At 39.6% G+C, this 15,700-nt stretch overlaps 1 protein-coding gene across 2 annotated transcripts in view; it reads right to left on the bottom strand.

The window, feature by feature from the left end:
- PCSK5 (proprotein convertase subtilisin/kexin type 5) overlaps nt 1-15,700 on the bottom strand; it is a 464,407-nt gene that overhangs the window by 165,664 nt on the left and 283,043 nt on the right. For both annotated transcript variants that reach the window (XM_059071201.2, XM_059071200.2), the window contains exon 13: nt 7,400-7,536. In XM_059071201.2, the coding sequence (XP_058927184.1) occupies nt 7,400-7,536 (137 nt within the window). The remainder of the gene's footprint in view (nt 1-7,399; nt 7,537-15,700) is intronic.

Genomic DNA, 15,700 nt, shown 5'->3' with positions numbered 1-15,700 from the left:
TATTTAAATTAACTAAAATTTAAAACTTCAGTTCCTCATACCACATTTCAAGTGCTCAGTAGCCATATGTGGCTAGTGGCCACTACCATGAACAATACAGATACAGGAAAGATTTCTACCACTGGCAGAATGTTCTACTAGGCAGCGCTGTCATAGAGCATTTTCTGGTCAAGGGTGCTTGGAGATGTGAGGGAAGTGTTTTACCTCCTTTGGATGGTAGGCTTTCAAGGAACATTTGCTTTAGTTTAGTCCTCATTTATACATTTATTTCTTAGCTTTATAAAACTAAAGTCTCTAATGCAAAAAGTAAACAAACAGAAAATAACTGTCTCCTGGCCATTAAGCTTAATTTGGTTTTTTTTAATATGAAAAATAAAAGTTTTAAGACAAAACCATTAAAAACGTGAAAATATGCTGGCAGGAAGGTAGGATACCCCTCCCTCCACCTTAGATCTCCTCCTCACCTTGGCCTAATACAGAGAAACCAGGCAAGGTTAGGGTTGGGCTCTGTCACATCCCAGAGAGTGATGAATTTCAGGTGTCTGCTGATTCATCTATTAGCATCTATAATCACTATCAAATTGATGCTTATTTTCTATAAGTGCTTACTATACACTAAGTAAGTTTTATTCCATTCAGTGGTCTCAACAACTGGGAAATAGGTACTTGTATTCCCAATATATAGATGAGGAAACTGAGGCACAGAGGTTGGTAACTTTCCCAAGGGCAGTAAGAGGACAGACTGATATAAAAATCTATTGGGGGGTTCTGATTTAAGATGGTAATATAGGAAGATCCTGAATTCACTGCTTTCCATAAACTTGCTGAATCTATAGCCACATATGGAACAATTTCTTCTGGAAACCCCCCCCCCCCAAACTAATTGAGTGGCTCCTACGCATCAGGCAAACAAGAAAACCCCAGATCAAAATGGGTAGGAGAGGCTTAGATGCATCTTACCATAAACCCCACCCCCCAGCGCTACAACCCACAATCGAGAGGGGACTCAAAAACCCCCAGCTTCTCCCTGAGCAGTGAAAGGTTTGAGCACCACATTGGGTACCACAACTTTTAAGACCTGCACCTGAGAGATGAGTCCCCAAACCATGTAGCTTTGAAACCCAAAGGGGCTTGGGTCCACAAGACCCATAAGACCGTAGTGAACTGAGCAGTTCTTAAAGAGCTCACCTGTGTGGACTCTCACTCCAGGGTGCTGTGCATAGGCAGTCGACTGAAAAGCACCCAGACATTCCGTGAAGAAGGCTTATTTGCTTATCTTAAAGCACTGGCTGAGGGTCAGGCATCTAATTTAACATATAGAAAAGGGCCTACTGAATACTGTCCAAACATGGAGGCTCACTGGAGCCATCTGTGTGTTCTCCCTTGGCCTGCTCTGGCTTGCTGGTACCAACAAGAAAGGAGCTTGTACTCTCAGCTGGCACCTAGGGGACACCTCTAGGTTGCTGGCTCTGGTGGCCAGTGTGGCTTAGGCTCACGGGTCCCCTAAGACTCTGAACAAAATTGGCAAACCTTTAGGTAGCCTCACCAAGAAGAAGAGAGAGAAGACTCAAAATCAGAAATGAAAGAGGAGACATTTTAACTGATACCAGAGAATTACAAAGGATCATAAAAGACTACTATCAGCAATTATACCCAACAAATTGGAGGACCTATAAGAAATGGATAAATTCCTAGAAACATACACTCTACCAAAACTGAATCATGAAGAAATTGAAGATTTGAACAGACAAGTTACTATAAGGATCAATAATCAAAAACTTCCCAACAAAGGAATGTCCAAGATTAGACACTTTCACTGGTGAATTCTACCAAACAGTTAAAGAAGAATTAATATCAATCCTTCTCAAGCTCTTCCAAAAAATAGAATAGGAAGGAATACTTCCAAACTCATTTTATGAGGCCAGTATTACCCTGATATCAAAACCAGACAAGGATGCCACAAGAAAAGAAAGTCACTGATAAACATAGATGCAAAAATCCTCGACAAAATATTAGCAAACTGAATACAACAATACATTAAAAGGATCATACATTATGATCAAATGGGATTTATTTCAGGGATGAAAGGATGTTTCAACATCTGTAAATCAATGTGATTTGACACAGTAACAAAATGAAGGATAAAACTCATAATTATCTCAATAGATGCAAAAAAGCATTGACAAAATCCAACGTCCATTTATGATAAAGACTCAACAAAGTGGTTATAGAGGGAACATACGTCAACATAATAAATCAGGAACAAGGATGTAGGCAGGAAAAAGAAATAAAAGGCATCCAAGTTAGAAAGAGTTAAAACTGTTACTATTATATATAGACTCCACCAAAAAACTTAGAACTAAGCAACAAATTCAGAAAAGTTTCAAGATACAAAATCAGTATACAAAAATCTGTTGCATTTCTTTACACTAAAGATGAACTATCAGAGAAATTAAGAAAGCAATCCTATTTACAACTGCAGCAAAAGAATAAAATACCTAGGAATAAATTTAACCAAGAAAGTGAGAGAGATGTACACTGAAAACTATAAGAAATTGATGAAATAAATTGAAGACACAAATAAATTAAAAGATATTCCATGGTCATAAATTAGAAGAATATTGTAAAGATGTCCATACTACCCAAAGCAATCTACAGATTCAATGTAATCCCTAGGAAAATTCCAAAGGCATTTTTCACAGAAATAGAACAAACAAACCTAAAATTTTTATGGACCCACAGAACACCCCAAATAGCCAAAGCAATCTTGAGGAAGAAGAACAAAGCCAGAGGTATCATGCTCTGTGATTTCAAACTATACTACAAAGCTATAATAATCAAAACAGGATGGTATTGACATAAAAACAGACACATAAATGAATGAAACAGAATACCAAACCCAGAACTAAACCCACACATATAGGGTCAATTGATTTATGACAAAGGAGCCAAGAATATAAAATGGGGAAAAGGCAGTCTTCAATAAATGGTGTTAGAAAAACTGGACCACTATCTAACACCATGCACAAAAACTAACTCGTAATGGCTTAAAGATTTGAATGTAAGACCTGAAACCATAAAACTTCTAGAAGAAAACCTAGGTGGTAAACTCTTTGACACTGATCTTGGGAATGATTTTTTGTATTTGACAACAAAAGCAAAGGGAACAAATGCAAAAATAAATAAGTGGGACTACATCAGACTATAGAGCTTCTGCACAGCAAAGGAAACCATCAACTAAATGAAAAGGTAACCTAGGGAAACTATTTGCAAATCATATATCTGGTAAGGGGTTAATACCCCAAATATGTAAAGATCTCATACAACTCAACAGCAGAAAAATAATCTGATTAAAACATGGGCAGAGGATCTAAATAAACATTTTTCAAAAGAATACATACAGACGGCCAACATGAAAAGGCACTCAGCATCACTAATCATCAGGGAAATGCAAATCAAAACCACAATGAACTATTACCTTACACCTGTTAGAATGACTATTATCAAAAAAACAAATATTGGTGAGGATGTGGAGAAAAGGGAACCCTTGTGCACTGTTGGTGGGAATGTAAATTGGTACAGCCTCTCTGGAAAACATTATGGAATTTCCTCAAAAAATTAAAAATAGAACTACCATATGATCCAGCAATTCCACTTCTGGTTATCTATCTGAAAAACAAAAGGAAGACACTAACTCTTAAAGTTACATGTACCCACATGTTCACTGCAGCATTATTTACTATAGCCAAAACAAGGAAGCAACCCAAATGTCGACTGATGGATGAATGGGTAAAGAAAATATATGTGTATATATGTATACACACACACACACACACTATTACTGGGCCATAAAAAGGGGGAATCTTGCCTTGTGTGAAAACATGGATGGACCTTCCTAAGTGAAGTAAGTCAGACAGGAAAAGACAAATACTGTATTGATCTCACTTACATGTGAAGTCTTAAAAAAAATAAAATACAAAAAGTAAAAGACAGAAATCATAGATACACAGAACAGATTGGTGGTTGCCAAAGGCAGGGGGTAGGTAGGGGTGGGTGAAATAGGTGAAGGGGGTCAAAAGATACAAAGTTCCAGTTAAAAAACATATAAGTCCTGGGGATGTAATGTACAGCATGGTGAGGATAGTTAATAGTAGTGTACTGTATATTTCAAAGTTGTTAAAACAGTATATCTTAAAAATTCTCATCACAAGAAAAAAAATTTTGTAACTATATGAGGTGATGGATGTTAACTAGACTTACTGTGGTGATCATTTCACAATATATACAAATATCAAATCATACAGTTGTACACTTGAAACTAATATTTCAATTATCCTTCAATTAAAAAAAATTATCCAAATCTTGCATTCTTAAACTATTATATAATTCCGCCTTCCTTGTCATTTCTAGGAGTTTAGGAACTTGAAGTTTAAAAATGAACGTATTCTGGGCCACACTCATTGTTTTCTGACATCGGCATCGGGCCAGCACACTGGTTTATATTTGGTTTGCCCTCTGCCAGGTTTTCTTTGGACTCACTTGTTAATGACTATCCTATTCATAATTAGGGTGTTGTTCAGTCTCAGAATTTCAAGTATTGTCAAGAAATGAATGACTATCTGAAATTAATGACCAATCTGACTGCCTTTAGGTAGCAATGCAAAAGAGAACCTATTTTCCTTATGGCATCTCTCAAGTACACAAATGGAACACATAATACAAGGACGCTATGTCAGTTACTCTAAAATCTGGTCCATTTAATTTAAGATGATTTTATGTAAAAGTTTACCCTTGTAAATGTTTAAAGAATGCTGACTCATAACTGATTATTTCCCTTGGTGCCATTTCTGAAGTACATCATAAGCCCGCTGGGCAGTTTATCTCTTTATTTTTCACTTATTATGTAATTTTATTTCCTTAGGATCTCTGCCACAATTCACATCAAATGCTGCCATATTTGGGCCGTCAATTTTTCCCTCCCCTATCACTTTTCCATTTGCAAAATTCTACAGCAGACTTTGCAATAGATACTGCAACATCATGTGAAAAATAGCAGTGTAAATGCAGAATGAGAAAAAATCCATTCTAGTTGCTAACACTTAGATGCAATCTGCCCAAGATAGAAAACCCAAGGTAGATTTAATATGCAATGAAACAAAAACAACAACAAAAACCCCTCCAAAAATCCTTAGTATGTGTTTTAATAATAAGCAAATGCAGAGAAATAATATACAAGTATAAACTCAGTTTAGAGCCAGGAACCTCCATACTTGGGAATGATTCTACCATTTAATTGGGCTAGAAAATTCTATGTCTCCAACTGAATTTCGAGTAGTTTACTAAAGAAACCCCTCATTTAATTAGAGGACTGTACACCATAGGAACAATGATAGAAACACACAAACACACAGAGAAAAGTAAATGTCCCTTTTCAAAGTTGTGTCTAATTCCCAGCTGAAAGGTTGGTTGAAGAAAGGATACTCGGAGACCATGTGTTTCTATTAAAGCCTCCTGACCCCAGGCCGTACAGCATTAGGGTATCTCTCTTCTGACACAAAAGAACATCTCTAAGATGACTGGAGGTGACTGGGGTTAAACGCAAACATTTAAACAGTATAAGGAGAAGCCAATGATATGAAATGGACAACTCTACATGATCTGGAATACTGCAGAGAGCTTTTAACACAGACAATCACAGTAAACTCTAGATAGACTCTGAACTCCTTGAGGGCAGAGATTTATGTTAGCCTCTCACGCTTGCACACCAACCCCAGGTCTACCATTAGTATGTCCCTAGGAGCAGTCTATGCTTGTGGGGAGGAGCATTTTATCACTGACATTGTTTAGGATGGTGATAATAAAGAGTCACTTTTATAACTGTCTTAAATTATCAATAGATAATGCACCCCTTATGTCTGTACCCTAGGCTGCACCCCTGTTGGTACACAACTGCCACGTTTGGACAGTGTTTATTTCTCTGGGATCTCTTGAGAGGTAAGAGCCCTGTAGTGACACATGCTGATGGATCTCCTGGGAGCTGCCCTTTGGTCAGGGCAGCCCAGTCCAGTCACCATGCCTGCCATTGCCCCTGAGCGCCATGACACAGCACATCTCCATAGCGTGAGCAGTAAGCCTGGCCTGAAAAGAAGAGGGCAGGAGAGAGGAAGGTCCTGGGAACTAACTAGATTAGGAACAAGTGAAGGTTGTCTAGAAACCAGGGTCTAGTTTATTTGAATGTTTTCTATCAACTCTGCCTTGTTGACAAATATCTGATTTCTGAATAAAAACCTTGGCAACCATTATATCCACGGTGCATGCTGGAAGTGAGCTGGACCCAGATACTCTTTCACAAAACTTTTATCCTGATTCATTGTGACCTTGCCACCATGCTGGTTTTGATTTCCCTGAGTATGGGACCACTGTGGCAACACAGATGAACCACATCACGGAATAAGGGAAAAGAGATGGCTAAATTGTGGGCAGAAAATGGATCTCTCAGAATGAGTAACTTTCCCTGACTGGTGGGCAAAAGAGTGGCAAATGTACGGTTCATGCCTGCGTTCTGCTGTTTGCTTCTTTTGCCGGATGCAACCCACAGTATCAGAATGAATCATACCTTTACAATTAATTACAGAATGTTGGGTTAAATTATTCTGTGACAAGGAGAGGACTTAGAATTAGATATCAGTCCTAAAACTGCCCTCAAGCCTGGTTCTTCTGCAGATGGACTGGACAGAGCATTGAGAAGCATAAACTTATTAGACGATGGAAGATGGGTCCACAGCTGGGCGGGAGGCTGGGGTAGTTATCAAACAGATCACTTGTTACTGAGCCAAGTACTACTTAGGGCTCCATCATAGGCAACACAGGCTGCTGCAAAAATACTGTTCAATCTCCCATCTCATGCTGCATTTGTGCTTTTCCTTATTTTATATTACAAACGAGGTTCATACGTTAGCAAGGAGAGGGAAATAGGCCACGTGCGGCAACAGAGTCAGACTACCTGAAAACAACTCTGTTAACATCATTCATTTCCATGTTTTACGTATCAGGAAAGTTTTCTCTTTACTTAGCTCTTGGGCTCACAAAGGGCAGAATCCTATCATGCATTCTCTTTAGTGGTAACCAGTTTAGCTGGCATAGGCCAGGCTCAATGTCTTGTCTGCACTGAAAATTAAATTTAAAGTAAACTCAGAAAAAAGATAGTCAGTTCGTATCCTTAAATTACTACTTTTCTAATGGTGATCTTGAGAATTGGAGTACAGGAAGACAACTCAAAGCACAGGATCATGTGATAAAGGATAAAATTGATATATGAATGTGAAACACATTTCTTGGCCAGAATATACTCCATCATTTTTCTGTACAATAAATCAAATTATAGAAAGGGAGTTCTTACCTGGAGTCTTGAAGTTCCTCAGCTGAGAGGGAGTATCATAAACTTCCAGGATCCAGTCACCAGCGGCTCGTTCTCCCCAGCAATGAATGGTCATGAACTCCCAATTTTTAAATCCTTCCATGGAATGATCAAAAAGCCTGAGAGAGAACCATAAAACATTGTATTTGTATGTTATTTAAAATCTAGTGAGTGTCAAGTCAAGACCATGATCAGTGATCTCTCTGTATCTACCAGCATGTTCAGCTCAACACTGGAGGTTTTCTTCATCCTGGGCATCACCGATTAGTAGATCCAAATATATGTATATCATTGTTCTACCAGAGGGAAACAGGCATGGGGCTGGCTGTACAGTAACAAATCTGGGAGGGATAATGATGTGGGTATCAGGGAACCTAGGCTAAGACTCTACTCACAAGCCTGGTAGTACCAAGAGTTGAAGATGTGGAGCAACTGAAGCTCTCTTACACTGCTGATGGAAATGCAAAATGGTGCAGCTGCTCTGAACAACAGTTTGACGATTCTTACCATATGACTAAACAATACCCCCCCGCCCCGCCAGACATTTACCCAAGAGAAGTGAAGACGTACGTCCACACAAAGAACTCCACATGAAGGCTCACAGCAGCTTTATTCATAATCGTCAAAAACTGTTAGCAATTCAGATGTCCATCAACTGGTGAATGGGTAAACAAATTATGGTACATTCACAGAATGAAATACTACCTACTAATAAAAACTGTTGAACTGCTAATAACTGCAACAACTTGAATGAATTTTGAAGGCAGTAAGCTAAGTGGAAAAAGTCAGACACAAAAGATCATGCACTATCTGATTCAATTTATATGACATTCTAGAAAATACTACTTAAACAGAAACAGATTAGTGGCTGTCAGGGGCTAGGAGGTAGGAGGCAGGGGCATGGTGGAAGTTTTGGGAATGAAGGAACTGTTTTATACCTTGAAAATAATGGATGGTTATGCAACTATATATATTTGTCAAAACTTACTATTCACATTAAAAAGTGAATTGTATGTAAATTACTCCTCAATGAAAAACCATGCCCATTAATCTTATCCAGTTTAGGGAGTCATGCCTGGAACTGCAGCCTAAATTCTGCCCTTCCAGCCCTTATAATAATTTTCTAAGTTCCTAATTCCCTATATGAAATCTCTTCCTGCTTGAAATCACTGGAATTACTTCTGTTTTCTGTGAAGTAATCCTGAGGGATACAAAATATAAAGGAAAATAAAAAGAATCCTCATCAAGAATCAAAAGATGTCAATAGATATGTATAATAGATATGTATACAATGGATATGTATGAGGCTAGCATATGAAGAAACAGGCATATTATTTACATAGGCATGTGATGTAGATTTGATTATCTGAAGAAATATCCAAAAGATTTCTATAGAGATGGGTCCCAGAAAATAGAAAATGAAAGATGGGGCAAGAGAAAAAAAATGTTTTAAGTACTTAAAAAAAATTATATACATCTATTATTATTATTATTATTATTATTATTATTTTTGCGGTACACGGGCCTCTCACAGTTGTGGCCTCTCCCGTTGCAGAGCACAGGCTCCGAGAGTGCAGGCTCAGCGGCCATGGTTCACAGGCCCAGCCGCTCCGCGGCACGTGGGATCCTCCCGGACCGGGGCACGAACCCGTGTCTCCTGCATCGGCAGGCGGACTCTCAACCACTGTGCCACCAGGGAAGCCCCACATCTATTATTTTTGTTGGGGCAAACAGAGAGGGAAAAGCATCTCTAGCATTGTCTTAGGAGCAACCATGTCCAGTTACTGGGACATATGTCTCCTTCAGTGCAGACAAATACAAAGGTCATGACAAGTAGATGTTGATAGCTATTTAAGACATACAATCACCTCTTCTTGCTTTACTTTCATGTTCACCAAGGAGATTGGTGGTTATCATTTGAACTTATGTGGATCTTCCCATTGGGAGAAAATGCACCCTCTAAAAACAAAAATAACCAGTTTAATCTCATTATAATTTAATACATTATAATTCTGATTTTTTTAAGTGTTCTATCAATGTGTTTGAGGCTCCCTCTAAAATGCCAGCTGGATTCTAAAGGTGGAGGGTTAGGTGGCGTAACTAGGGAGTGTGTTAGGTAAATGGCTGACACTCGGCAGCTTTCCCTGGAGAAAAGCAATCAACAGGAAAATCACCTGTTGCATACTCCTGAGGTCTTGAAAGAAGAAAAATAAAAAGTATTTAGCAACATTCTCAAAGTGTCCCATGGTCAGAAAATTGAGAAAAGGCTGAGTTAAAGTTGAACAGATCTCTTTACTGGAGAACACTGCAGATCTTTGGAATATTCAAATATGTTTTGTTAATCTCCACAATGGGGTTAATGGGAGGCAGTGATTATCAAACCTTATATGGACAGGAAGGCCTTTTTTTTTTTTTTTTAGAATATCTGTATATACTACCTGTAACAGGTTACTTCTGAACCGAAGGGTGCGGCATTTCAATGAGGACCAAATTGGATCTGGCAGCTTTCCCTCATGATAACGGGGATGGAAACAGTGGCTCCTTACATGAATGTCTTCCCACTGACAATGATCTTCGATAGATTATGGATGGTACATACATCCAGGAGATCTTACAATCCACGCACTACCACAATAGGGCTTGTTTCACAAGTTTGTGGCTTGAAACTGGACTTGGCCAGGAAGAAACTGTCAGGTCATTATAAAAACAATTGACTTACCTACTGGGTCCTTCATGTAAAACCCAGAAAGTGTGTGTTGGGTGAAAACGAGACACAGAGGTAGGGAAGAAGGAACCTTTTCAAATGGCACTTCCTGCCAGAGAGATGTTACTGAAGCGAATATTGTGACATAGAAATGGATGGAGGCAGAAAATTGGTCAACCACTTCTTAGCCCAACAGTTCTAATTTCATTTCTAATTCGTTGAGGCTATTGTGCCATTTGAGGGCACTGAAGCAACAACTTGTCACGTAATACCCTTCCAAGAGTGTCGAACTTAAAAGCAATTCCCAAACAGTTTAGACAGAACATTTGGCTCACGGCCTCATGTTCAAAAACTACAAAGGAGACTTGAGGCTGCCATCACATGAGGGGCAGTCTTGTTTCCATAACCTCAGCCAACTTTTAATTACTCAGTTATTTGAGTGCTGGATTAGCAGACCCTATGTTTCTTCCCTTACACCCTTTCCTCTCCACCTTTGAAAATCATTCCATTGTTATCAATCATTTTAAAATCACATTTGGAACGAAAATTAAATATAAACTAGGTACCCAGCGGAACTATCCATAATCACCATTCAAATAAGTGTTTCAAAGCCCGAATGTAAACAGGCTTTGTCTATTTGGCTGAGTGGTTCCCAGCCTGGTCTCTTCATTTTATGCAGAGCTGGAATGCTCATTAGTTTCATGTGGATATAAAAGTTGAGGAGAGGAATTAAAATGCAGCCAAACACGATCACTGCATTTTGCTAAAAGAGTTGACAGGGAGAGAAATAGACACTGATTGTTACTGTTGTTTCAACTAGCTGGGCATTGACTTTTCTGATCACTACCCTTTTATTTTTACTCTGATTCGGTACTTAAAACTATTTACTATTTTTCGTATTGTACTATTTAAAAACCCTGCATCATCTGCATATAACAAAAGGTAATGTAGGTAGATGAGATTTGTGTTGCAAAGAACATACTTGCTCAAACCAAGTGTCAAACCACTGGACACCTCTAAAGAGATTCTAATTGTGTGGTCTTCGTTTATCAACTAAAAAGTCCAGTGCCTTGTCTGAACGTCTGTGCTGTGCCAACAGTGAAGAAAAGAGACACATGCCAACATTATTAGTGTGGATCAAATGTCAATAAAGCAGGGCCAGTGTGCTGAAAGCTGGAGTAGATTAACTCCATGCCCGTGTCCACATCTCCTATTGCAGTGAAACCCTGTTCTGTCGACTTGACTTCATAATCATGTGCTCAATGAAATGATATATGCATGCAGTGGCACAAATCATGTATCCAGTTATTAAAACGGTGCCCACAGCCCTACCCCTGTGAGCGGTTTTCAAATAAATTACTTTGGATGAAGCTTGATAGGAAGGACTGCCATTAAATGTAGTACGTCCTTTTGAGGAATTAACTCAGGAAATAACTCATATAATTACTGTAAGCTCTCTTTCCCCCTTTCACTTAAAGAGTCTAGCCAGTGTGTCAAGGCTACAACATGCTTCTCTGATGTTATGGCAACTAAATAACAAGACATTTTGTAAGTACTGACAGCTATGTGTTATCATATAATTATTTCTCAAATTGTAAGTGGATCTTAATTTCAGAATCATCCACGACTACCCAGACAGTATTTGTGTTCACTACAGAATTAGACATTAAACCAATATTTTGGAAGTTTTCTTTTTTCTTTTGGTTCTTTTTTTTTTTTAATTTTCTTTTTTTTTTTTTTTTTTACGCGGGCCTCTCACTGTTGTGGCCTCTCCCGTTGCAGAGCACGGGCTCCGGACGCGCAGGCTCAGCAGCCGTGGCTCACGGGCCCAGCCGCTCCGCGGCACGTGGGATCTTCCCGGACCGGGGCACGAACCCGCGTCCCCTGCATCGGCAGGCGGACTCTCAACCACTGCGCCACCAGGGAAGCCCTGGTTCTCTTTTTTGATTTTTAATATTTTTAGTGCTTCACCACAATTTAACATAAAGCTGATAGAATGCTTAAAGCACTCATTTGGCTCAGTTGTAACTGAGCTTCTGATTTTCTTCAGATGTTTGGCTTTTGTAAGTTTTAAATAATTTGCTTCTGAAATGGTATTTGAAACACACTATTAAGTTTTTCTTCTCTCTTCTAATCTAAATTGCTTCTTTAAGAAAGGTTGAGAGAAAGGTACTGGTTCTAGAGGTTTGGAATACCTAAAAAGGTGAGTTTTCTAAAAAACTTTCAATGTGCACATTATTACTTAGCAACCCCGAAAGGCATTCCTTCTTGTGGGTACATGATGTAAGTGCTTAATCGTGTTGAAGATATATTCTTTAATAGTAGACGGCTTTGGGCTTCCCTGGTGGCGCAGTGGTTGAGAATCCGCCTGCCGATGCAGGAGACACGGGTTCGTGCCCCGGTCCGGGAAGATCCCACATGCCGCGGAGCAACTAAGTCCGTGAGCCATGGCCGCTAGGCCTGCGCGTCCGGAGCCTGTGCCCCGCAACGGGAGAGGCCACAACAGTGAGAGGCCCGCATACCGCAAAAAAAAAAAAAAAAAAAAAATAGACGTCTTTTGTCTAAACATCTGTTTTACATTATAAACTCCTTTGTAAATGACTTTCACAGCACCCAGCAGCATACTGCTCACAAGTTTTCTGATGACATGAAAATAAGAAGAATGTGTTTGAAAAAGCTGGGTGATCTTTTAAATCGGTGCTATTTACAAGTTTGGTCTGTGGATGGGCAGCTTCAGCATCAACTGGGAGCTTATTAGAAATGCATATTCATGGGCCTCACCTAGACCTTTAGAATCAGCCTCTCTGGGAGAGACCTGGCCATCTGTGTGTGACAGTCTTTCACCAGGTGCTTTGAAAAGCACTGCATAAAGAAGGGTTAGCACTTACAAGTGCTTACTATGCTAGGAGCTTGCTGTATGTTACGTTATTCACTACTTGTAACAACGCTGTGAGGCAGATACTACTACGTCTGTTTTCTAGATGAAAGAATCACTTTTCCAAAGTTGAACATAAAAATGGGTGAAATCAAGACAATCCCAGCTCTCAGCTCCAAAGGCTGTACCTTCTTTTGAATAAAGGCAGAGGGTTATTCTTATGGTGAGGCCTTACCGGAATGTAAAACTTCCACAGCAAAAGTGTAATTCTGCGAGTCACACATACATTTATACAGCAGGACACTACAAAATGTCAGTAGTCTGTCATTGAACATTTGGGCAGGGACAAAAAATATTCAAATAGAAACACCAATTAAACACAGTTAATTATAGAACCCTATAGGTTGTGCAGACAAGAAAGTGTACCTTCTTTCTACTTAAGACCATAATTAGAAGCAGAGGTACTCATCTGTAATCAAATTTAGAAAGGGAGGAAAAGTTTCAGCTTTCAGTCAGAGGCCAAAATTTGGAACAGAGAGCCAATACAGCTAAACTAAATCTAAAACTCAATGAATTGGGGAAACGGGGTGTATTTAGGGGAAGGAAAAAAAAGCCAGGTTTTCATAATTCTAACAAATGCAGCTGAAGGAAGAATCTGATGGGATAAGCTTTTTGTTGGAAAATATGTAGGCAAGCAGAATTTGAACATGCGGTCGTATAAAGGCTTACATCTAGAGTTGCTCTTGTATCTGTTTTAAAGGGACCCAAGCCCACCTGATTTCCCTACCCATGCCAGATCCCCACAGGCTGTCTCCCTAGAAGGAAAGCATTTGCGCCGATTATTCAGTTTGGTTTTGTTAGGCAGGGTGGACAGGCCAGAAGGAGGAGCGGAAGGGTGGGAAGACAGGAAAAAACAAAAGGGAAGAGAAGGCACTAACTGTCCATTCCAGGATGCCTCTGTTTACTCGGGGCTCCCACCCACTAAACCATCAACCTGGCCTGCCACGGGGGCGGTGGAGGGGGGGTTGCCTGCTGGGCTAATGGGGCATGCAGCTCGAGCTCGACTAGCTGTGAACGCTGCTGAGTGCCTTCCAGGGCTCAGCACCTGCAGATGCTCAGGGTAAACCGTGCTTCCTGGAACAGCTGTTCTCCACAGGAGTTCCAGCCAGTGCCCGGCAGCCAGGACAGGGAAGCACTGAGGGGCTCCAGACGGCCCACACTGACAACGTCTTCAACGACCTCGCTGAAAAGCAGTTCCCTAGGAATTGTCATGGTGAGGGCGTAAGCAATGTTGAAGACACTCCTTACTGAAATGTCTAGAAAATGAGGACTTCTGGAAAGCTGACCATGACCCCTTTATTTCTTTGGGGAACTTACTGTTATGGATAGCATTTTCTGGTCCCAAGACCAGGACACAGATTTTGTCAATACTGAAATGAAGATAATAATGGAGGGGAGTTGCTGTCCTCTCAGCTTCCTTCCTAGTTTATTCTCCTTGTCTGTATGTCTAGTTTTTGCATCATTAAGGGAAGATGATGCCAGTGAGCCTCGGATTCTGAGTCTGAGCTGAATCTCAGCATCCTTCCTTCTCACAGCAGCCAGTGCACAGGCCACTGTGAAGAGTTCTGCCTCGCGGAGAAGCAGGAGAGATCAAATGGGGACGACTCTTTGCCACCACAGCTCTACCTCTTCATCTCAAATGACCTCACTAGGAAAACTGTGTGTTTTAAACCTTTCAGAATTCCTATCTTTTAACTGCACAGTGTTCTTTGCTTTATGTGGTCCTCCTCAGAAATCTTGACTTCTTTGAAAGGAAGATAAGTGTCCAGCAGGGGAACTATTTATTGCCCTCATTAATAATCTCTGACACACAAATAAAATACTTAGGAATAAAGTTGACCAAGGAGGTGAAAGATGTATATGCTGAGAACTATAAAACATTAATAAAGGAAATTAAAGATTCAAAGAAATGTAAAGATATCCCATGTTTTGGATTGGAAGAATTAACATTGTTAAAATGGCCATGCTATCCAAAGCAATCTACATATTTAATACACCTGTATTAAATACATCACTGATTTAAATACAGTGTCAGATTACCCATGACATTTTTCACAGAACTAAAATAATCCTAAAATTTATATGGAACCATAAAAGACCCAGAATTGCCAAAGCAATCCCGAGGAAAAAGAACAAAGCTGGAGGCATAACCCTCCCAGACTTCAGACAATACTACAAAGTTACAGTAATCAACAGTGTGGTACAGGCACAAAAACAGACATATAGATCAATGGAACAGAACAGAGAGCCCAGAAATAAACCCACACACCTATGGTCAATTAATCTTCGACAAAAGAGGCACGAATATATGATGGGAAAAAGAATCTCTTCAGTGAGTGGTGCTGGGAAAGTCAGACAGGTGCATGTAAATCAATGAAGTTACAACACACCCTCACACCATACACAAAAATAAACTCAAAATGGCTTAAAGACTTAAACATAAGACATGACACCTTAAAACTCCTAGAAGAGATCATAGGCAAAACATTCTCTGACATAAATCATAATACCAGTGTTTTCTTAGGTCAGTCTCCCAAGGCAATAGAAATAAAAACAAAAAAACCCAAGTGGGACCTAATCAAACTTACAAGCTTTTGCATAATAAAAGAAACCATAAACAAAATGAAAAGACAACATATGGAAT

The sequence above is a fragment of the Kogia breviceps genome, chromosome 8, assembly GCF_026419965.1.
Source record: "Kogia breviceps isolate mKogBre1 chromosome 8, mKogBre1 haplotype 1, whole genome shotgun sequence".
Classification (NCBI taxonomy): domain Eukaryota; kingdom Metazoa; phylum Chordata; class Mammalia; order Artiodactyla; family Physeteridae; genus Kogia; species Kogia breviceps.
Note: the sequence above shows the minus strand (reverse complement) of the source record. Positions and strands in the feature narration are given on the sequence as shown.